The sequence below is a fragment of the Nuphar pumila genome, chromosome 5 (assembly GCF_984573655.1).
Source record: "Nuphar pumila chromosome 5, dmNupPumi1.hap1.1, whole genome shotgun sequence".
NCBI classification, from domain to species: Eukaryota; Viridiplantae; Streptophyta; class Magnoliopsida; order Nymphaeales; family Nymphaeaceae; genus Nuphar; species Nuphar pumila.
The window spans coordinates 112,039,835-112,064,380 of NC_143253.1; the positions used below are offsets into that span (position 1 = coordinate 112,039,835).

General features: G+C 37.6%; 3 protein-coding genes across 6 annotated transcripts in view; 2 read left to right on the plus strand and 1 right to left on the minus strand.

Annotated features, from left to right (window-relative positions):
- The window catches only part of LOC149838141 (calcineurin B-like protein 3), a 30,993-nt gene extending 25,802 nt beyond the window's left edge, over nucleotides 1-5,191 (plus strand). Inside the window, exons 7-10 of one of the 4 annotated variants that reach the window (XR_016431936.1) lie at nucleotides 1,538-1,618; nucleotides 2,546-2,658; nucleotides 4,729-4,878; nucleotides 5,042-5,191. Coding sequence is in view for 2 of the 4 variants with exons in the window: in XM_090006397.1 (XP_089862523.1) it covers nucleotides 1,538-1,618; nucleotides 2,546-2,658; nucleotides 4,729-4,786 (252 nt within the window). In the remaining 2 variants the exon portion in view is untranslated. Of the gene's footprint in view, nucleotides 1-1,537; nucleotides 1,619-2,545; nucleotides 2,659-4,728; nucleotides 5,012-5,041 lie in introns of those variants that run through there. The other 3 variants (XR_016431937.1, XM_090006397.1, XM_090006398.1) reach the window with 3 other exon arrangements.
- A 3,642-nt stretch (nucleotides 5,192-8,833) lies between these two features.
- On the minus strand, nucleotides 8,834-10,224 carry LOC149838142 (uncharacterized). Its single transcript, XM_090007603.1, has one exon. The coding sequence runs from the start codon at nucleotides 9,999-10,001 to the stop codon at nucleotides 9,507-9,509; it is 495 nt and encodes a 164-aa protein (XP_089863729.1). The 5' UTR covers nucleotides 10,002-10,224; the 3' UTR covers nucleotides 8,834-9,506.
- A 10,801-nt stretch (nucleotides 10,225-21,025) lies between these two features.
- Nucleotides 21,026-23,766, plus strand: LOC149838143 (putative protein phosphatase 2C 2). Its single transcript, XM_090006399.1, has 5 exons — nucleotides 21,026-21,535; nucleotides 22,056-22,235; nucleotides 22,393-22,563; nucleotides 22,671-22,850; nucleotides 23,332-23,766. The coding sequence occupies exons 1-5, from the start codon at nucleotides 21,071-21,073 to the stop codon at nucleotides 23,473-23,475; spliced, it is 1,140 nt and encodes a 379-aa protein (XP_089862525.1). The 5' UTR covers nucleotides 21,026-21,070; the 3' UTR covers nucleotides 23,476-23,766.
- Nucleotides 23,767-24,546: the final 780 nt, after the last annotated feature.

The following is a 24,546-nucleotide window of genomic DNA, read 5'->3' on the forward strand; positions in this document are numbered from 1 at the left end:
TCAGTTGGTAAACCTTGCTCCCCAGATAAAAAAAATCTTTTCTCGGCTTGACGATACATGATCAGGTTGACAAAAAAAACTTATCGAGTTCTATGGATCTGATTACAGATCTGTGTCATGACTGTTGTCAGACATCAGATCTGTTATCAGATCTATGCAACACAAAATAAAAGAGAGCACACATCTTTTTCTTCTTCTTTTTTTCAGCTTTGGCGCAGATCGAACTCGAGCTCACGTTCCCAAGACCTACTGCTCTGATACCATGTTGACAGATCCAGTACTGCACCTTGGAACCGAGGCAGAGAGAGAGAGAGAGAGGCTGAGAGGGAGAAATTGTAATTATCATTTAGGGCTAATCACCTCTAGCTTAAATAGAGGTTAGCCTGAGAGAAAATTACAAACAGGTCCCTCATTATTTGTAAAATGCTAAAGAACCATCTTTTAAGAATAAATAAATAAACTTTAAGAATAGAAGACTTGAAATAACAAATAGTCGACTAATCTTAACAGCAATAAATCAAGAATGTTTGTGGCATACAATGATTTGTTACCAATAGCATGGGATGTTATTCATCTCCTGCATATTCCAACTAGAGCTGTCAATGGAGCAGATTATATAATCGGTTTGGATATTTGTTAGGTCACATACAGGTAGCCATATCTGACCGTATTTTTTCCTTTTACAATAACAAAACTCTTGCATGCATACATAGTAAATTGTGTTGTGGGTTGGGTCAGCCTGCCACTGTAAACTATCACATGAATTTTTCAGCCACATGATCAACAAACTAAAGATGCTATAACAGTGAGTTAATGTTTCATTCATATGTTTGGTTCAAGTTCAACTCTCGCCACCTCACCTTTTTTCTATAGAAAAGACATGTATTCGAGGTGTCTTCATCCAAGGGATGGAAAAGAGGAAGATGAGAAGTGAAAGGGGGGAAGGCAATCCACTGGGGAAGAGCCAGAAGCAACCCAAGAAAAATAGGCATATGGAGCATAAGAATGAAGGCCTTATCGAGCTTATCAACTCAGAGTTCTTCGTCTTTACTGGCTGGATTCAGGAGTTAGATCCTCTATAAAAGGGCCACTACATACGTTTGTATTCAATGATGCCTGATGATGGGGGGTTTGATGATTGGTGCACATCTGGGGTCAGATCAGATACCTGATATGGCTTCGGTCTGATCTGTTGATAATGTAGATAACCTGAATCCCGACTGGTATATGATATGTTATTTGCTCGTGTATTAAAAGAGTTCTTGCTCAGAAGGCTGACAGCAAAGTTTCACATTGTCTTTTGCTCAGCCTACTTTTTATACTTTTTTTTTCCATAACAGCCTACTTTTTATACTTTTCACAGAAGAGGGATAATAACTGTTCATGTAACAATCAAGTCCATAGCTTTCTTTATTGTTTTCCAAGCTTAATTTCCAACTCTAGAAATCTAGCATACATGATGGTTACGCTCAATGATCTAAATGTTCTATTAAATGCTGAATGCTTCGTGCACATATTCATGTTCTGACTTTTGTAGGTGAAGCAAATGGTAGTGGCTACACTTGCAGAATCTGGCATGAATCTCTCGGATGAAGTAATTGAAAGTATTATCGATAAGGTGCTTAAATATGATGTGCTCAATGATGTATTTCATTGTTCTTTGATCAAGGTTCATTCGAAGTTAAAAAAGAAGTCTAATGATTCAAATGAATTTAATGACTTAAGAGCACAAATCAATGGAAACTTATGAACTTTTAAAACAGAGAAAATACCAAAAACCCAAGGCAACTGGGAAATATGAAAATATGGTGGCAATATTTTAATGACATGGGAAAGTTGAAAAATTCATAAAAGATGAGTTTCTGATTGCCATGTGGTTCATACAAATGTTGGGGTGTGCACGCATGCAAATGCCAAAGAACCATGGTTGCCAGTTGAGGAAGCGGGAGCGGGAAGCGAGGCACTTTCAAAATTTTAGGAAGCGGGGAAGCGTGGGACCACTTAGGAGCGATTCGGGAAGCGTCTCGGAAGCGACCTAGGAAGCGTCTCGGAAGCGACCTCGGAAGCGTCTCGGAAGCGAGGGGGAAGCGAAAAAAATAAAAATAAAAAATAAAAAATACAAAAAATTTGAAAAAAACAGGGGAAGCGAGGGGGAAGCGTGGGGGAAGCGAGGGGGAAGCGTGGGGGAAGCGTTGGGGAAGCGATGGGGAAGCGTGGGGGAAGCGCGCTTCCCATTAAAGGGAAGCGCGTCCCCCATTAAAGGGAAACGCGTCCCCCATTAAAGGGAAGCGCGCTTCCCAAAAAAGGGGGACGCTTCCCCCCACGCTTCGGAAGCGCGACGTTTCGCGCTTCCGAAGCGCGCTTCGGGGAAGCGCGCTTCCCCTTTTAGCTAGGCGCTTCCGGTAACTCTGCAAAGAACCATTTTTCTTCATGTTCATCCATTTGTCTGCTTGGTTCTTATTACTTTGATTTAATTTTTACTATGGAACTTTTTGTTATATATTTGCTGCAAATGTTAATAAGACACCTCTTTTTTCTCTGTCAGACCTTTGAGGAGGCAGACACAAAGCATGATGGTAAGATTGATAAGGAAGAGTGGAGAAGCCTTGTTCTGCGTCACCCCTCTCTTCTAAAGAACATGACCCTACAATATCTTAAGTACGTATTTGAAACTTTTCCAATTCTTCATAGATTATTTAGTTTGTTAATGTGCAATATATAGATATCTTCAAGTCTAGTTTATTGCTACCTTATTGAATCATAAATGTTTATCACCTGCAGATTATTAGACTTCAGCAGTCATGATTTTGACTCGACTAATTTGCTAACACTTTTATCATTTCGATGGCTTGGTTGATCTTGGCTTTGAACCATTCCCTTTTCTGAGTACTTTCTAGTCTGTCACCTGGGTACGGGTACAGGTACGGAGGGGACGACACAATTCCAAAAAATGTGGGTGCAGGGACACGGCTATATATATACAAGATAAACTGAATATAATATATTATATACTGAAAATATAATATAGGACACACAAAATGGCATGTTCGGCACCTGTACCTGTGTCAACATGGGTACACCACCTAAAGTGGTGTGTCCCGGTACCATAGTTTCTAGTATATGAGTGGGAGCTCAAGCATGGATGGCAGTCGGAGACGCATCTAAATAAAGAAAGGGAAGTGATCGTGGAGATGGTTTGCACACACACACACACATGCTCTCTCTCTCTCTCTCTCTCTCTCTCTATATATATATATATATATATATATATATATATATATATATATATATATATATAGTCAGATATCAGTGATATTTTCAAAATATCGTGATGTATCGCTCTAAATTCAGCAAATGATAATATAGGTAAAATATCACGATATTTTGAAAATATAGCGATATTATCACGAGAATATCACAATATTATCAATTAGTTTTACTGTTTATATTTATTTTTACATTTTAAATATGTTTTTCTTTTTTTTTTTTACTTTTTTACTTATTTTTTTATTATTTATGTATTTTTTGTCTAAAATTGATATTTTCTTACTTATTTTTGTTATTTTTTATATTTTTTAAGCCCTAAGATTTATCACCAAACCTATAATATCGCGAGAAATAGCCTCGCCGAGATATATCCCATACCGATATTTGTGACTATATATATATATATGAAAATTATTTGTTACTAATGAAGGTAAGGAACTAATGAGCTAGAAATCATAGGTGCAAGTTGTATCGACTCAATCTAACCACGTAGATGCGTCCAACATGGTTTGTTTGCTAAGGATCAAGCCTTGGATTGTGCCTTTTTTATGTAAAAATGTGGTCTTTTGAGTTATGAAATTTTGGCACATTGTGGGCCGTTGATTTTTGGACCCCTTTAAAAATTTAAGTTAACACTACGTTATATATATATATATATATAACTGGACTTGGTTAGGGTTAACTGAATCTACTTTTGGACAGAAATGGACCTCATTGTGGTTGACTTCACCTGACACAGGAAGCCATGTCCAAGTGTTGCACCCGCATGGGTGCGGGCGTGACCCGGGTGTGGTGCCCTGTTAGAAGAGTCTATGTTACATAGCTTGATTGAAGATGGTGTAGAACAATGAGTTCTCTCTTTTGGTTGTCCCAAGTTGAAGAGATTGGCAGCATCCAATGTTCATCGTGTATCTGTATCCCCACACTTGAGACTTTCCTGGTTTGTGGAGAAAATGTTTCTCCATTTTACTGAACTTTGGCTGCCATTGTGTAAGGGAAATGAAAGTTGGCCAACGTTACCATTCTTGTTAAACAAAAGATGACATACTTCTCACGTAAAGAACTGACTGCTCTTCTTTACCCTTCAACCCAGCTTATGAACAAAGAAAATTGGGTTGCATTTGTTTTGGCACTAGAGTGCATTTAGATGCCTCTTAGTGCACAAGGCTTGGACCGCATGCTTGTGCTTGAAAGAGTTAAGTACAAGGTTCACTAGTATTTTGAATTCACACTGCAAATTTTCTGCTGCTATTTCTCTAGTAACAATTTCAATATTGGATTAACTTGAGCATCATTCCATTAAAACTGAAGGCATAACCTCCTGAATACATGGAAAAAATTCTACTGATGATAGTTATAGTTTTTTTGTGCTATTTTTCTTAGATGCACCTATTTTTAATTAAGTTAAACACAATATTTTGACTATTAGCTTAAGAGTAGTGATCAATTTTACGTTTGCAGGGACATCACGACTACTTTCCCAAGCTTCGTGTTTCACTCTCAAGTGGATGACACCTGATGCTTTCATTATTCATTTTATGAAATCAATGGAGTTTGTTATGTGTCTATGGGAATGCTATCATCCGCGTCCGTTCGTTGTGAATTTTGTTGGTATGCCATTGTTCTGGATTGCTGTTTGTATGTTTGATAATATTTCATGTTTAATATGCACACATGTTCTTATTTTTCCTTATAATGCTCGAGAACATTAAATGCAACTTCCCTAGTGTTTAGTTGGGTCCTATATTATTGTCATGGTTTTGATTGCTTGCAGCAGATGGGCTGGATCTGTGGCCTTCAATTGCAGATCTCGTGTGGGTCAACCACATTCATGGAGTGAAACAAATGACTAAAGTTGTGCAAAAGGCAGAGGCTCTGCTTCCTTTTACATTCTCCACAGAAAATGAATTGTTTTCAACTGAAAGTTTGTTAGATGCAGTGATGATGGTTGCAGTTCATTCATATCATAGAAAGTCGTTCAAAAGCTGATTCAATGGAAGACACAGGATTGATTCGGCTAGACGCCCAGCTGAGGCTATGGCTAAATTCTGTAGTAGCCAAAGGGCTTCCAACTTTCACCAGCCTCAATTGGGGAAGGTCTATAACAAAATTTGGCTAAGCAGTAATTGATAGTTATGCTTGTTAGGAAAGTAGTTTCCAAACCCAGGCAGTGGCTTTACTCCAATTATTGCCTACGAAGCGGTTTGCACAGCATGCCTTCAATAATTGGAGTAAAGCCACTGCCTCTAGTAAAAAAGGTCTGCTAAAGGCTCCTAAAGCTTATAAATCAGTATACCATCCAAAGATCAATGTGGGTAGATCAAGTCAGGTGGGCCCTTATACTTTATCACGCCACCATACTCTTGAAAAATCCAGTGCAAAAATTCCACTAGAGTCAGCTGACAATGAAATCTAGGACTCAGCTGACTTGATTGAATCATGGACACTAGAGAAAAATCAGATCAGCATACTTGGCACTAATCATGTGTCTGCACCCATGTCTGTTTTCAAACTTCGCTTTGCTCAAAAGCTTTGACCAATACATCTTCCATTTTCTCGAGCATAATTACAAATATCACCAGGTATAATGAATTATCATGTTTTCCTTCTGATAACATTAGAAAAAGCAATATGCAATAGATTAAATTTATTGCTACGTTCTGTTTATCAATGTTTTAACATGACTATCACAAAATGCAATAGGTCATTATTATTCTTAGACCTTTAAAAAATTTTAAACTGAATTCAACTTTAAAACTTAAAAAGACAATTCCCAGGTTTGATTTACCAATAGAAAAGGAACCTGGAAATTTGAAGGAGAGGGAAGGCCTTTTCCAACGAGGGTCCCTTCGTCGTTCTCATCAATATGGGACTATTGGAAAATGACAACAAGATAAACAGAGATCTCTCAAGTCTCTCTTAGTCTCTTGATAAAACCTATCTCCCCCTCCCTCCCTCCCTCCCTCTTGATAGGGGAAATTTTCCAGATGTAACCAAGAAAATTGAGGATTCCCTTTGGTAATGGGATGTATCAGGGCTGGGAAAGAAGATGAACCATTTATGGCTCATCCCATAGAGAGCTTGTTCAAGCTTGTAAAATAGGCTCGACAAGCTGAACATGAACAATAGGTGTTTGGTTCGGCTCAGCAGTTAAGTAAAAAAAAGTGCATTCCAAGGACATTTTACATCACATAGTGTCATGTATAACAAATGGTTGCAGTGTTTAGCTTGAAGCATATAGTTTTAGAGTTCAACGTACTCTTTTTGACAAAGAAAGCTGGGGTTAGGCAGACCCCTACCAGTTATACAACTGTACCATTGGGATTCGAATTTGCAACATCCCAACACAAGGTGACATGCACTAACTGCTCCTACGAGACAAGCGGAGCCCCCGTTGGCGAGTTCAACGTACTTTTTTGTAAACAAGATAGCTTCACCACGGCTCAAATAGGTTTACAGGTCAAATCCCATTACTTTCATATTTGAGACAATGTATTCCATTCATGATACAAGCCAGCTTGAGCTTGGCTCGTTTAAAAGGGGCTCATAAGCTCAAGCACGGCTCCTCACCTCGTCAAATCATGTCTTGTTTCAAAGTCTAAAAATTAAAAGCATACAAATCACAAATAATGAAATATGGGTTTGGAAATAAGAGTGGCATAACATCTTCATCAAGCACCAGGAAACTTTAGGACAAGGAAAGAGTAGGACAAAAAAATAACTTGGTCTTCAGCAAAATACAAGTCAAAGTAGATGCTTGCACTCCATATATGTCACATAACCTAGTTGTCAGCATATTCCAAACCATGGTATCATTTAAATCTCTCACTTCCAAAAATATCAGAATCATCTTCATCAGGTGGTGATCATTTGAGCTTATCTTTTGCTTTTTGTTTTCTATTGGAGGAAAAGTGCACTAAAAAGCCAGGGAGAGAACAAGGATGAAGAAACCTCTAAAGCCCGGAGAAGACAAAAAGCTGCCTGCCCTACAAGACAGCAAGAATGTTAAATATGCTAGCCCGCTATAGGTAGACACCTTTGCTGTCCCACTGAATAATAGTCAACCTCAAGCCACGCCCTATGGGCCCAAGTTTCATGCCAGATACAAGGCTGGAACTATTTAGCACCTCCAATGTTTTCTTCAACAGATTTAACATTTGGCTTTATAAAAATCTGGCTAATGAAAATGCCAAATCTGAGTTCTGCAATGGTAAATCTGAGGCATGTTGTCTGTCAAAGACTTTCCTAAAATGACCGAGCTTAGGATTATTAAGATTGGTAAACTTTGAGGCATTATGGGAAAAAGAATTAGGAAGGGAAAGGCAACCATTTAGGCCAAGGAACTCATGGTCACAGGTTTAATTGTGGAAAGGCAGGCCCTCAATTCAGGTCACATATAGATGTATGAATGTATGATAAGATTTTTTTCTAATTAAACAAAGACCTGTAACCTGTTTGCAGAACAATACACTGTGAACAAGGAAGCCAACTTAGATTCTGAAGTCATGAGACTCATGATAATATCATCCTGATTCAAAGTGCAAAACTTCAAAGCTTTTATCCATCTGAGAGTGCCACCCCATATAGGAGAAAGACATCAGGATCACTGACTGTTATCATCTTTCAAGGACTGAATAATTGAAATTACGTAGATGGAGCACTATATTTGTTCTCTATTTTCTAGAAGGATGATGCTCCTAGTTAGCACAACTTTTATCAAATATTAATCATCTGTCCACAAAAGTTGCTAACTAGATTCCCTAAAAGTATTGTTCTCATCACAATCATCCTGTTGACAAACCTCCTCCTCATCATTATTAGCAGCATCACCATCACCAAAGCAAGTTAACTTCTTCAACTCCAATCTAGGAATGAGATGGGATGATAAAAAAGGTTTCTGCCCAATGTGTTTAGAGACAGCTAAGGACATAGTATTGATTCCATCATATGAGGTTCCATTATAGAATAGAACTCTTTCACCTCACCTAAAATCCGAGTGACTTTAAAAAGAAACTGCTAATCTCATATTGATATTTGATGTTGGATTTGTTCTTAACACTGCTGCACATAAACCTGCTCACCCAGAAGATAGTGGGTGCCCCTACGATGTTAAAGTTTGTTCTCTTGATGATGCTATCTGTAGGACACAGCAATCCAAGGTGTGTAACTGCTAATAACTAACATAGCATACAACTAGAGTGATACCTTGCCATTATGCTGCAGTTAAATAGTAGGAGTAACCATGTCATATATTAGAGTAGAAGGATAAATTGTACTAAGGATTGCTCACACTGACATACTCAACAAACTATAGGCAAACACTGCACAGAGCCCAAACTAAAGAGTTTGCATAATCATAGTTAAAACATTGTCTCTTGGTGAAGAAGGCAGGGTGAACAGAAGCCATTCGGAGTGTCAAAGTTCCGTGCTTCTATGCGTTAGCATTTGCAACCACAAAGAAGTGGGGCAAATCCGTCGCTTAATTGTGCCACGGTTTTATGTTTCATTTCTTCTAGGCCTTTACTGAAACAAGAAAATACCAACCTTGTTTTCTAAATCATGCAGCAGATTTGAGTATCTTAAGGACTTATTGTTGGCAATTTGCAACCACTAAGCTTCTAAATTATAGACCAAGCAGCGCGAAGAAAGCAGAAAAGTAAACTCAGAAGCAAAATGGTTACAAAGCCAAGATTAAAGAAGAATGATAATATTAATACACATCCAGGTGCTTCAAAGGAGCACAACAATCTGATTTCATGCAGGCTAAGACGCTTCCAAACCCAATTTCTTAATATTCACAAAAAAGTGGCGAAGTTTTCCTGATTGAAGAAAATTTAGAAAACCTTCCAACAATTACTGCAATTCAAAAAAGCTACACAAAAGCACTTGAATCTGTAAGTCGCTAATCGTCGGTATCACCATTTGTACCATGGTTAGTATCATGTTCAAGATGATATGAACACCCCCAAAATTCTTATCATGGCTCCACAAATTGAATTTACAACAAACTCCTTTCTTTCACTAAGAAGAAGGCTTCTCCAATCCCTTATTTACACCCAACAACACACATTCACATTATAATAGCTTAATGAGACAACATACCTGATTCCATTTGAATTAACAAAGTAAAAGTACCATAATCATCTCAAAAGAGAAAAAATAGAAAAAAAAAAGTTCTAGAATCCACCCATTATTAACATCCAAGAACATCAAATTCAAAAATACCAGAGACGAAGAACCTATGAATCGATGATCGACGCCTTACTATCACCACCATCATCGACGTCGTCGCAGTCCAATCCGCACCCGCATCGCGGGCACTCGTAAAAATTCGACAGCGAGAAGGACGCATAGAGAGGACCAACATAGAAAGCCAGCTGCCCATCTCCCCTATCCACCTCCGTAACGCCCAGCCAGAAGAACAGGACCTTCACGCTCACGCCCTGCAACTTCTTCAACGACCCATATTTCAGGACGCCCGTGATCTTGCTGCTGTAGTCCAGCGTGTAGCCCGCCTCAATCATAAACTTGCAGGACCCGTCCAGACGGGCCACAAAGCTCCCGTCCTCATTTAGAACATAACTCTTGACCCCCTTGGGGAGGATCCCCCTGGGAAAATTGTAGCTCTCCAACACCTCATATGCCGTTAGGTTTTGATTTTGTTGGGATCTCACAAAACCCAACAAGAATCCAATGGTTAGGAGCATACCCAACAAGGATTTTGGTGGAGACATGGCTAAGAGAGGAGTTTTGGTGGTCAGGATGGGGTAGAAACTCTGGACAATCGATGCAGAAATGAGGGGGATGGGGAAATTTTCTAGTTAGAGCTTTTGGAGCATGTTGGTACTGAATTGGGATAGTGGGGAACTGAGGAGGGGAGAAAGAAGAGTTTTTTCCTTCCAAATTTTCCGAAGGCGGTAGAAATAGTAGATCACTTGAAAAGTCCACCACCAGTCTTTGCTTCCGAAGGCGGGAGCAAGTCTCTTATTTTTATCTTCATATTATTTTATTGTGTGAATGGATAGAGTATGGGCTTTTTTTTCCAGTCTGTCCCCTGCAGTTGTACTTTTCCAATGCATTGAAGATGCATGTTAATGCGAGGAAATCAGTTCTATGATTGTGTTGGTTGTCAAAATTTTGTGATGTGTGATTGGGTTGCCTTCTCACACGAGTCATATTTGCTACTCCCGTGGGCAAGGAATCTTTTAGTGAAAAACTGTAATATATTTTTTTTTTGCACATTCCACTCTTATGGAATCTACATGTTTAATTTAGTAAAATTCGGTTTTTGGATCGTATTTTTCTGACATGCATGTCAGGTTTTTTGAAGGTTGAACAAACAATGGCTTACAATGTACCTAAAATTTCAATCTTTGAAAATAGTCGTATTTTTTACTTCAAAAAAATATGACCCAAAGGTTTATTCCTATTATTTTGACTATGTTAAACACATCCATGAGATTATATTTTGACAAAAATAGCTTCTCCCTATGAGTTCTTTGAAAATAGCATCAGAGATCATTTATTACCCATTCTTCAAAGATCGGATCATCCTGTAAAAGGGAATTGGGTGTTTGCTAATCGATGGAGACCCCCAGACGGATGGCTAATGCTCTTTATTTTTAGTGTGGTCAGAAACAACAAGGGTGAGTTTATTCTTATGGGCTGGATTTTACAGAGATACAATGCATGGGATCAAGAATGGAAGTGGTGGAGATTGGTTTTGGGAAATATAGATGCTGAAAATCTGATTATTGAATCTTCATGGAAAGACAGTGAGCGTTTTCAATCAGGCCTTGGAAGGGCGGTTCCATGTCTCTAGAGCAGATGCTGCCACAGTTCAATTCTTTGCAGGTCGCCCAAATTGCCGTTGCAAGTGGATTCCGAAGGAAGGAGTGTAACAGAGTTTCAAGAAAACTAGCTATGATGGGAGTCCTGGAGTTTGATAGGGTGTGGAAGGACAGACCACCGGATTGGTTTCCTTCCAGTAATGATATCTGAAAGTAACTGCATTTTATAACCGGTAGGGGTCTGCCTAACCCAGTAGGGTAATCCAAAAAAAAAAAAGGGTGCGCCAGTATGATTGTGTTAGGTAGATGAAAAACATGTAATGTGCCCAGTTAATCATCCACCCAATCTTTGGCCTGCTAAAATGATGATCAGGGACAAATAATAGTGGAACATAAGGATCACAACGGTGAACAACTTGAAGGAAAAAGGTATGACTCTTAAGGGAGGAAAAAAAAAACAGAATGGTTTGCAATACTGAATATTTGGCTGAAGTGTAATGCTTGAGTTAGAACTTTACCAGAGTGAACTGATCAGGAGCATATTCCTAAGGCCAAGTGAATGCAATGATATATTAAACAGAAAAAGAAAAAATGTACAGCTGTAAGAGGTTCCACTAACAGTTATATTTGAACCATCATACGTGAAAGCTTCTTATCCCCTAAAATTTTCAAATACCATCTGGGAGATGATGATGGTTAGAAGTTATGTGCTAAGTATAATGTAATCCATTACCATGTAATGTGCCATTGGCACACATACCTGTAGTTCCAACCCCAAACCAACTGCAACTAGAACAAAGGTAGCTAAAAACAAAAATATGACTGGTTACAAGCCACCTATAGCCTATAGGGCTAAACTTTCCCTTGGGTTCCAAACATCCCATCAGAACTCCTGTTCATAAGACTTAAGCCAGCAAAAAAATGCTGTAACTGAGAACACTATCAGATCCTCACAGCATCAATGTGACAAGGGTCCAGAGAAAATTTGCCGTCTAGATAAGGACCACAGAGTCCAATGTTCTCGTTCTATTAGAACAGAAGAAAAAAGCGAGACACACGGGCACCAACAAAAATTATAGCGATAAGATCACAAAGCAATTCATAGTTCAGACAACACAAAATCAAACCAAAATTCATTAAAAAAGACATACACAGAAAATTCTCTTGAGCCATATTCTCCTACAAGCAAAACATCTCAACTACCAATTTTCCTATATTTATCCACTCATTTTTTGTTCTCAACTCATCCCCTGTGCGGTTCCTTAGCCAGAAGCTTTTCTTTGGCCTTGGTCTTCGCCTGAGATTTGGAGCCCATAATGCCGCCACCCCATTTCTTCCTGTGCTCATCAAACTTGTCGTTGAAGTTGGCCTGCGGAACAACATTGAGTTGATAAAGCAGATTAATAAGTTGGATGTGCACAGATTGATAGAGATCATCACCATATATCGTACTACTGAGTTACCTTGACCGCCTCAATGATCTTGCTGAACTCCAGTTTGTCTTCGTTCTTCACTGAAGTAAGACACAGAGCTGTGGCAGTTTTCTTGTGAACAAGCTGGAAAGGGCAAATACACATATAAGCGGGAGGGGGTTAAATTCGTGTGTTCTGGGGTGTACCGAGGAATATCTTAAGACCCGCGATAATTCATATGCCAATGTTACCCATGATGATTTTATAATAAAATAACATATAAAAAAGATAGATATGCTTTTGACGGAAATGTCCTCTCGTAAGATAGATATGCGTTTGACGAAAATGTCTTCTCGTAAATAGCTTTGCATATTCCCACGAGTCTAGGTTATCGCCTTGGTTTTTAGCTTGTGTTACAACACATTGCCGCCTTCTCGTTCCTGCCTTGTGTTACAAAACATTTTCGGGTGCGTTCTTACCTCATGGAGATAACTATAAATCAATCAACTAGTTCGATCATTGATGGGCATCACAGAAGGATTTGTCGGCCATCTCTTTTTATAGTCTTCTCTTCTTTGTTTTCATTAGGCAATATGAAAAAAAACAATGACATACAAACATTCCAATAAGTGCCACTAAGGCATCGTGAGTATCATTCCATGTCATCATGCTATTGTTGAAGAACCTATGTCATCGTGAGTGCCATTAAAGCATTTCATTATTGCAGGTGGATGTTGGCTTTTTGACGGTTGAGAAATTAAAAATATTTGTAGGACGCTGGGACCTGTTGAAAATAATACTTGGTTACAGATACGAGGAAGGGCCTCTACCCCATCCAGTATCGTCCATTCACTCAGCATATACAATGTATTGCAAATCGCGGTTATAGTAACATACTACCGATTTGTGAGATATTATTTTGTTTGTTAATATCGATTTGTAAGCTATTATGCTGAATTGTCATATCGATTTGGAATATATTATATGATATGTATATCAATTTATAAGGTGTTATGTGTTTTCTATAACGATTTGTAAGATATTTATAGTATGATTTTAAAACATGGGCGTGCAGAATTTATATTGTTGCACGCTTGCGGTAGTGATTTGCGTATTCAAATCGTTGCTCATTTAGCGATTTCTATTGAAATCGCTTCACAACATTGTAGATATAATTAAATTTTTGGCACGTGAATAGCTATCGTCAACACACATATATGATAAATCATTTCTTTTATTGGCATGGTAAATAACAACTCGATGCATAGTATAAGCAAATAACAAATCATTGTTGCTTTTATATTGTGATTCATTCAATCATTTCTTTGACTTGCTTAACTAATCGGTATCCGTTATTATATGCATATTGAATAAAGCATAATAAATGTATGCACTGGCTAACACAAATTGGTATTTTGCTTATGACAGTGGTGAACTTATCATCTAGTTGCAGTGAAGATGATGTATCTCAAACATTGAAAAGTTATGAAGAAGTGAACATATGTACTAATGACAGACCTGAAGAAGTAAACATGTGCACTAATGATACACATAATAAGAAGGGTGCAAGCATTGAATTCACTCTTGACTTGAATATTTCAGCAGAAGAAATGTAATTCGATAATAAGGTGGACGATCATGACAGTACACTTAACTATGTTTATGTAGAAGGAATGCAGTTTAATAATGAGGAAGTTGTATACAAATTTTACAATGATTATGCCTTCAAACTTCATTTCAGTGTTAGAAGGTATTCTTGGTAAAAAAATGCATAAGGTGTCATGGTGAGAAAGACATATGTTTGTTCTAAGCAAGGTTTGAAGAAGTCAAGTGAAAATACAACAATGAGCAAGCCAGATTCAAGATGTGGCTGTCCAGCGAAAATGGCGTTAAGAAGACTTCCGAATGAGAAATATATAATTTATACTTTAATCAGTGATCATAACAATGAATTAGCAACTTCATTTATGACTCCTATGTTAAGGTCACATCGTAAAGTAATTAAAGTGCATGCTACAATTGCTGAAATAGCTGATAGCACCGACATTACACTAAGAAAGACATACAATTTGTGTGTGCATATACATGGTGGTCGCGAGAATGTGCGATTCACACTTATAGATCTAAGAAACCACTTGAGAATGAAGATGACAAATAACATAAAAATAGAGAAATATGTTCTTTGGTTGATTACTTACAGAAGAAATCAAGCAATGACATTGGTTTCTTTAGTACAATGCAATTAGATGAAGATGAATATCTTGTGAATATGTTTTGGGCAGATTCAAAGTTAAGAGTAGATTATAAATGCTTTAATGATGTGCTTGTTTTTTATACGACAGTGAAGATTAATACTGAATAGTGGCCATTTGCGTAGTTTGTCAAAGTGAACCATTACTCACAGAGTTGCATATTAGGTGACATTTTTTTGTATGATCAGACCAAGGAAACTTTGAGTGATTGTTCAGAGTATTTACACAGACAATGAATGAGAAGCAACCTGAAGTTGTACTTACAGATGATGATCACACAATTGCAGTTGCAGTGTCTCATATATGACCAGATGCACATCATTGCCTATGTTTGTGTCATATCTTTCAAAATACAGCAAAGAACATATTACACATATTTAATCAGAAAACATGGTTTGATAAAAATTTTACAAGGTGTATACTTGAGAGCGTAGATGAGGTTACCTTTATATCTGATTGGAAGGAAATGATTTTGATGTACGAGTTTGAAGACTGTATATGGTTACAAAATCTATACGCACACAAAGAGAAGTGGGCATTGGCATATGAAAGATAATACTTTTGTGCATGTATGATAAGCACACAAAGAGTTGAATCTATGCATGTCACACTGAAGAAAACCTTGTATTTATGTTTAACAATGTTTCGCTTCATGAAACAATATGAATTATTTATAGACAGTCCTAAACAGAAAGAGCTTGAACAAGATATGAAATGCTTCAACACACACCCTATAACTTTGGGCATAAAAATATTGATGTGACCTGCAGATCTATATACACTAATTGTATTTGAATGGATTAAGAAGGAGGTTATACAGGTCATGAATTGCAACATAGAAGGACGTATGCAAACCAAGAATATGCACAAATATCATATTGTATGAGAGAGTGAAGAGCATCCGAAAAGGCAAGAAACACATGTTACGTACAATATTGACAACGAAACAGTCAAATATACGTACAAAATATATGAATTCAAAGGTATTTTATGTCACCATGCATTAAAGACACTTAATCAAGAAAATATACAAGAAATACCTGAGCCATATTTAATGCGAAGATGGATGAGACAAGCAAAGAATGAACTGCTGGATACAGATAATGTCAGTGCATCTGGTGTTGATGAGAAATGCCATATAGCCTCCCGTTACTAACAACTATGTAGGTCACTTATGCATATTGAAGATTTGGCATCAAAAAGTGAAGAAGTCTATGTATGCATGAGAAAAGTGTCAAGAAAGTTACTTGAAAACGTGCAATTAATTCACCATAAGTTCGTTGCAACTCATGAAGATCAGTGTAAGAAAATGAGAGCGATCAACGAAGGTGAAAATCATGCTTCTTCTTACCCACATGAGAAGTTGCGTTGAAGCATAAACATCATCTTCAACAAGTCAGGAGTCAATGTTGTAGATTATGATGAACAAATTCACCTAGCAAAGGGTATCAAAAGGAAACCTATCTTTAATCGCAGTCGTCAATAAATGGTGCACTAGAATTGGTTGACAAGAAAATGTCTAAGAAACAACCAACCCATAAGTAAAAGCAACCAAGCCCTTCGCATGAACATGTATGTAATACATTATATTGCTTCCCATGTAAATTGCATTATGTGCAACTTATCAATATCTAACTTATGTAATTTTCAACATGCAGCAATACCCTACATACGTACCCAAAATTTTTATGATTATATCCAAAAATTTGGGTTCGGGTTGATACCCGATACAAGCCTGACCCATTGACAGCCATACCCACACCCGATTAGAGTGCGGCAAATTTGTCTAAGTCAAAAGGTTTCCAATACAAACTTCCTGGATTCTATGCGATTGATTGGATCAACTTCAAACTATGTTAGAACTTTGACTCATTTGCATCCTAGAGAGAGAGAGAGCACCCACTTAAAGTCAAATTTGTAGATTGGACTAGTTTTCAGTTTGAACCAATGATTTATGTAAGCGGAGCTAGGCAACCACGGGTTGACTTGGTTCGGGTTATATTCAAAGTTTAACACTCGATGCTCTGCTGACCTAACACACTGACTTAAGCCTAGTCAAGCAGGCTTGGATCAATTAGTTGGGTCTTGACCAAGCCTACTAAGACATATCAACCCTTGATGGGCTTGACTAGGCCAGCCTCAAACCAGCATTTTCTTGATTTAGGCAACAAAGAGTTGACTTGGTTTGAGTCATAATTGGCAAAACTCGTTTCAACCAGCAATTGATGTGGCTCAGCTTTACCTGACTAGCTGCATCATTGCCCCAAGCCCAGAGATGGCAAAACTCCGTTTAAAATGCATTTCTTTCGATATTTTCAAAATGAAAAAACAATTGAAACCCCATCTTAAAAAAAAAGTTTGGCAAAAGAACGCGTTCTTTTGAGAGAAGCATTTAAATCAGGAAATCTTATATTTAAGTAAAATACTTTTGAAAAAAACACAATTATGGATTCAATTGGATCGGATCTTGGGTTCAGATCATAATGGTTCTTGAATTTCAATGTCGTCATTCTTACACCCTAACTTGTTTACCATAAAAAAAAAATCATATTTATGTCCATTTTTTACCCCGTTTTATAAAATTAAAACCAAATTAAAGTCATCCACATTGTTTGCCTATTTTTGTGACTTTTTCTCAGCCGTTTTTTTTGATGCGGAGATCTTTCAAATAACGGATTCAGCACTTGATGATTTTTGTCGTTTCACGTATGAGCAGGGATCCAGAGAGCGACCCGTTGGGCTGGTAGGAGCAGCTAGTGCACGTCACCTTGTGTTGGAACTTTGCCAATTCAAAACCCAATGGTATAGTTGTATAACTGGGTCTACCTAACCCTAGCTTGCCTTTCAAAAACAAAAACAAAAAAAGATCCACAGCGCCCGCTAAGCGTCATAGATATATGACACTGGCCAATCACATGACAGCATTTCATGTGGGCCCCATGCAATGCTGTCATGTGATTGGCCAGTGTCATATAATCATGGCACTTAGCCGATCCTTTGATCTCAACTCTTCACGTATTGCGAACTGTGGTTCAGATTACGTTGAATTTGCTCGCCACTTGCGTCATTTGGAACTATTTGAGAGCTAAGCATAATCCTGCTTTCAAAAGACTTAGTCAAGTTGACAAATTCTAAAAAAAAAAAAAAGCTTGTCTTAGCATGCATGAACTTGGTGGACACAACTTAGGCTAGAATTATGGGTTGGTGGGAACCACCTGGGGTTTACTTAGCAAGGAGGCGGGCCCATTAAGTGACCTGTGTTCTTAGGAAGGTTCCATATTATCAAAAAAATAATGAATAAAATAAAAACCCTAGGTTATGAATTGGATAAGTTCAAGTTGCATCCCCCCAATATCTTACTCGGTTTTGGCCTTAAATGAGTCAGAAAAACAATATAATTTTTGACTCGGCCGGTTCAGTCAAGACTCGACCGAGTTTATTTTCACTGCCATATCGGATAAATTGATTTTGTTTAGAAATTCAAATTATTAATTAAAACCATTTAAAGCTTTCTATTTTTCAAAGTTCTTGCTGGCACTTTTGAAGAAAAATGTTTTCTATTATTTTTGCGTGGATGAGAGGAACCTACATAGAATTCAATGGAGAGAGAAAGAGAGTTGATGAATTAAATGATAAATATTAACATTTAATAATAGAATCACGATGCATGAGAAAGGAAGATTTTACCAAAGATGACACTATTCTATACAGCATAAATCACTCATACAATTTTTTGAAACTTTCATCTTTAGAATACAAATACTGTGATTAAATTGTTATATTTACATTTTATCAAATATATCATAATATTTTGTAAATATCACTCTATTTTACAATTTAAAATAGTGAACTAACATATCATGTTTTTCACATACAAAAAAAAAATAGTCTAAAAATATCTCTAATCTGTCATTATGTACATATTTATATTAAAATTCTATGTTGTGTGTATTATTACATATGATAAATCATACTTATATGTTAATTTTTTAAAAAAATTGTACTATAAATTCTATATTTGTTATTTATTTTTAATAAATTAAACAAAAAACCTTGACTTGTTTGAGTCACCTCCCGAGTTGTCGAGTTACATGCAGCCGATAAGATACCGAATCCCAAGAATGTCAATCATGCCCAGTGCTAATATATAGCTTGCAAATGAACAAGACTGATCTTAATCTGGTTCATGATTTTCAGCATCCGAGTAAAGTTCTAGACAATAAATCTGAATCTGGATCTTTATCTAAATGAGATTATATGAAGCAGAGTTAATCCAAATTTAAATCCTTTATCGTAATACTGGATCTTTGGGAAAAGGCTAGAATCAGAAATTTTTTTAATGCAAAGAATACAAAATATATCAAATTTCAATTCTGGATCCAGTCATAGATCGGATAAAATTTGTCCTAAATATAAAAAATATGATTGGATGAATCTGAATCCAATCTGAAAATGCACATTCAGATCTTATGTTAATTAAGATCCATAATCCAACAATATTGGGCTCATTATCTATAACTTTGGGGCGTGTAAATAAGTCGGAACCTAGTTGCATTTGGATGTGGACACAAAAGAGTCAACACAGTTTGGATTTGGGTCAGATGTGGTCAACACCGCATCCGACTAATCAGATGCTCGCTAAACCGAATCGAATTCCGATTCCAATGGTAAAAATCTCATACCAAATCCTGTTTTTTACATGTAATCATATTTGGATATATGTCAAATTTGGATTTTCATTGGATTTAATAGCAAAAAATCAAAGCCATATCTGCCTCCAATTATAATAAAGTGATTAAAACAATGTTGAATCTAAGTAATGTAAAAATGCCATTGTTATCTGTTTCACATTCTAAACATGTCTGATGGATCAGGTTGCTTTGCTGATATAGGTCCGAATAACATATGGTCCCACTTATTCCACAACCATAAGTGATTGGATCCTATTAGTGGGATCCAGATTCGGCACATTTTCTAACTAGATATGATCTGAGCCATGTACGTGGAGAAAGGATATGGCTGTGATATGAGCCATGCATCGATATTTGTTTGCATCAATGTCAGAAATCTTGTTTTCCAATTTTTTTTAGAGAGAATTTTATGATAAAATTAGACTTTTCTGCCCACAAGGGCTCCGCTCATCTGGTAGGGGCTACTTGTGAATGTCGCTAAGTTCACGAGATATCACAAGTTCGAAACTCAAGGGTGACATCCCTTGCCACAAGGTTGAAGCTGAGTGTACCTCAAAGGTTTTAAGGCCAGCCAATGTGCAGTGAGTGATTTGGGGTCTCTTAGATTATCCAAAAAAGAAAAAAATCTTCAATAAGTGTAAAATATTGGCAGTTGTCACACATAAGACTTGAAAAATGAAATAATATAAACATAAAAAAACTGTGAGAACATACAAAAACAAGAACGTGTTAACGTGCGACAATAGTGTTGTAGTAAAATGATATTTTAAAAATATCGCCTGTTTATCATGATTTGTTTTTTGAACATATCATGATAAGATCACAAAGTTTTACAAATTTTAGCAACAATTTTAGCAACATTATTAATGCTTTATATAATTTCATATATTTTAATTTTTTCTTATATTTGTATACATTTTCTTATATAAAAACTTAAATATACCGGTATTTTTTATTTTATTATTTTTTTTTTTTTTGAGAAAAACCAATTTTTTTAATTTACCCCAAGATTTTCCTTCGCCGACAAAACCCCCATAAATTGAGATTACAAAAGGCTATGCTGTGGACCCAATCAAAAGTTGCCAAGTTACAACACGTCATGAACTTGAACCTGACCCCGTACGTATTTCTGAGCCACTCTCAGACCGCGTCAAACATGAATGGCATCGTGATATTCCCCTCTTTAATTGTAAAAGTATAAAAACGGGTGGTAGATGGAGAGTTTTGCCAAACTTGCTTTCGAGATCAAGGGTTCAAATCATCGGGGCATCTTGGATGTATGGGCAAGTTCTTCATGCCATCACATCTATCACATTCAAAGGAAGCTTCCCAAGAAGGAGAGAAAGCCACACGATGACAAACAGACAATAATTAATAAGGGGTGCGTTGTGGTGTGATCGTGAATTGATGTGGTGGCGTTGAACGCGTTTTCCGCAATTCCTTAGCATCGAAGCACGACTCTTCTCTCTCTCTCTCTCTCTCGCTTATATAAACCAACCCACATTCAATCTCAAATCCGTATGATTTCTCTCTCTAGAGTTGTATTCTTTTGGAAACCAAACTTAGAGAAACAAAAGAAACTTTTGGAAACCAAACTTAGAGAAACACAAGAAACTTTTGGAAACCGATCGAGTCTAACGGTGGGAAGGTTGTCAAGGATGTTGGATTTAGCAGAGATTTCATGGGTCATCTCCTTTATTTTAAGGCTTCTTAACAGGGTGAGGATAATGAGGAAGAAATTGGCCATAGCCCTCAGCCCCACCGGTGCAGTACCTGCGTCTTCTGCCCTCTCTCCCTCTGCAGCTCCATCACCCTCTCCTTCCTGCTTGTCATGGAGTAAGGTTGCGCCACCTGCACAGGTTTCCGCCTCGAGGAGGAACAGGCCCGTTGGGGGCGGGGACGACGGCGCCAAGCTCACCGGGAAAGTCACGAGGAAGAGGCCGGAGAGGTTGATCATACCGGAATCAGCGAGCTCCGAGGAGTTCAGAGGGTGGGAGTCTGACCAGGAGAAGTGCTTGGAGGTTGAGGGGTCTAGTTTCTGTGTGTCGAGGAAGAAAGGCAGGAGACATGTTATGGAGGATGGGTATGAAGTCATCACTGATATCTCTGAGGACCCCAAACAGGTATACCTACCATCGCCATTACCAATCATCACATAGTTTCAAAGATTCATGTGTTGCATTTGAACCCATGCTTTGAACTCACGCACCCCGTACTGTGGAGTCCAGGGTAAGCCCACCTAATTGCTAAGGATTGAGGTTGGCTCACCTATGCTGAGCCAAGCCCAGCTAAGTCCAAAAGTTGGGTTCAATCACAGAGCCACAGCCAAGTCAAATCCCTTTTCAACACTGACTAGGAAATTAATTACCAAAAACTTAATCAATTTCTTGTGTCACCGACTCTGTGAAATATGCCGTGTCTCCCAAGTCAAGAATCATCCCATGTTAATTCTTAAATATGATTGAAAGCTAAACGACCTAGACACAAAATTTGGTATTTAGTTTGCACATTTTTGACGATTTGGAAAGCATGTTTGGATAACAAACATCCTAACCTTTCATTACTGTATCATCTTACAGCTTTGTGTCACTAGTTTAATGCATAGTTGTTGACAGCCCAGTCTGTGTTTGGTTTTGATGGCAGGCATTCTTTGGAGTATTTGATGGGCATGGTGGGCGTGGGGCAGTTGATTTCGTGACTGAAAAACTTGGCAAAAACATTGTTTCAGCCACTAAAGAGATACAAAGGGAAGAGGATCAGCATCTTTTTGAAGAAGCCATTAAAGCCGGCTACCTGAACACTGATAGGGAGTTCCTAAGTCAGGTAATTGGTCTCTCTCTCTCTCTCTCTCTCTCTCTCTCTCTCTCTCTCTATATATATATATATATATATATATATATATATAAGTGTAATTGATGAGTTATAGGTAAGAGTTTGGATATTGTCTCTAATTACATGCATGGTGAACTTCTGATTATAGGGGGGTAGTGGTGGAGCTTGTGCAGCTACTGTGTTGGTGAAAAATGGCAGTCTACAAATAGCAAACGCAGGAGATTGCAGAGTTGTCCTAAGCAGAAATGGAGTTGCAATTCCTTTAACAAGAGATCATCGTGCCGAGAGAGACGATGAACGGGATCGAATTGAAAAATCGGTAAGTTTGGGGAAATAATGAAGAAAATGGTTAAATGGTTTTTTGAGTGATTAGTCTTTATATGATTTTTTCATCTGATTGTTTCTTTTCATCTTTCAAAATTTTAGGGAGGTTACGTGGGCTGCATCAATGGGGTTTGGAGAGTCCAGGGTTCATTGGCAGTCTCCAGGGCCATTGGGGATCTTCATATGAAGGAATGGGTGATATCTGAACCTGAGGTCAACAAGATTAAGCTTTCATCAGATTGCCAATTCTTGGTCATGGCTTCTGATGGTTTATGGGATAAGGTGCGTGACAAATCATCACATGAGACTTCAACATAGGCTAATAAGTTTCACATATATAATTCAAGGGCCATTAGAATATGTCAACTGGAAGTATGTGAACGGGAGTATGAACCAAGATTCTTATGATTTTTTTTTTCTTAAATTTTACCAGGATGTGATCCATATGCTTGGTTTTATAGGGACCAACTATTGGATCCTCTGCAATACAGGATATTCTAAGGCTTAAAAATCAACAGCTTAGAATTTTCATAAATATTCATGCAATAAAAAATCGTATTTTTTTGTCTGATTCCTAGCAAATGGAACATGTCAAAACATATCTGCAGGGTCGGATTTGCAAAGAAAAAAAATGTCGAAAATGTCTAGTTCATACTCTGGTTCACATATTTCCACTTAACATATTCTAGTAGCTCCATAATTCAATGCAGTCTCTGTAATCGATTCCTCACCTATAACAATCTAACAATTTTGTTTTTCTCAGGTAACTAATCAGGAGGCAGTAGATGTAATCTTGAAGAGCAAGAGCACAATTGAGTCTTGCAGAGAGGTCGTTGATATGTCGTCCAGTAGAGGCAACATGGACGATATCACAGTTATGGTAGTAGATCTTCAGAAGTTCATCTAAAACATGATGGCAACATCAATAGTAAGAAAACCACAAGCAGTAGAACTCAGAATGTAAATCTCAAAATGGAGCTATCAAGCATGAAGGATGGCTCACAAGGCTACTAGTGATTTTTGGCCAATTTTAAACCACATAAGATGGCCATCCAGTAACCAAATTTGTAAATGTGCTGAAGTATTTCGACTAGTTATTTTTTTCCTTGAATTTTGGTTACAATTCATTTAAAACAAAGTATTCATGTATAAATTTATGACACAAATGAAAGTATAAAGCGAAGTTAGCATTGTTCAATTCTCTTTCTTCAAATTGCCGCTTGAACTTTGGCTGATTAGTGAAAAAGAAAATTCGGAATAAGGGTTCTCCCTTCCCTGCTTGGTAGTTTACTATCTTATGATAATCTTCATGGAGATCATGGTTCAACATTTAAGGACCTAAACCTTATTAACCCGGGTCAATCACGAGTTACTTATTGAATTAAACTGCCTCCCGTACCCGTACGATAGAATCACTTCTGCAAAGCAAGGTTAAAAAATACACACTTCATATGCGTCTTAACCATGAAATTTAACTTGAGGTCTCTTTGACTATTCTCTTGACAAGGCAGGTTTTGATCAGACCTTAATTTTGAAAACAATGGCCTGTTTTTGTAAGATAAGAGATGGGTCTCGAACTCACTATTCCCAAAGTTCGGATTGGAAACAATCATCTTATCATTAATCTTTGCCATCAATAGTTATAGATATTCCATATATATATATATATATATATATATATATATATATATATATATATATATATATATATATATATATGTGTGTGTGTGTTTGGATATATGTGTGTGTATGTGTGAGTGACACTGAGTAGGGACGGCAGTGGGCCTGGGGAAACGGGCTCACCCCGGGGAAGGAGGTTAAAATCAAAAACCCGTGCGAGGATGAAGGTGGGGATGGACTTGCGCTTTCCCCCACCCCATTTTGTTCCCGATTATCGTTAGTAAAATGCTAAAATACTCTTTAGGGATAGCATTGGATCGAGGCAAAAGAGAGCCCCGCCCTGCCTCTCCCGTTTGAA

Coding starts and splice junctions, on each gene's coding strand:
- LOC149838143 (XM_090006399.1), top strand. CDS start 21,071: ATGTTGGATTTAGCAGAGATTTCATGGGTCATCTCCTTTATTTTAAGG. Junction 22,564..22,670: donor GGGATCGAATTGAAAAATCG/GTAAGTTTGGGG, acceptor TCAAAATTTTAG/GGAGGTTACGTGGGCTGCAT. Junction 22,851..23,331: donor CTGATGGTTTATGGGATAAG/GTGCGTGACAAA, acceptor TGTTTTTCTCAG/GTAACTAATCAGGAGGCAGT.
- LOC149838142 (XM_090007603.1), bottom strand. CDS start 10,001: ATGTCTCCACCAAAATCCTTGTTGGGTATGCTCCTAACCATTGGATTC.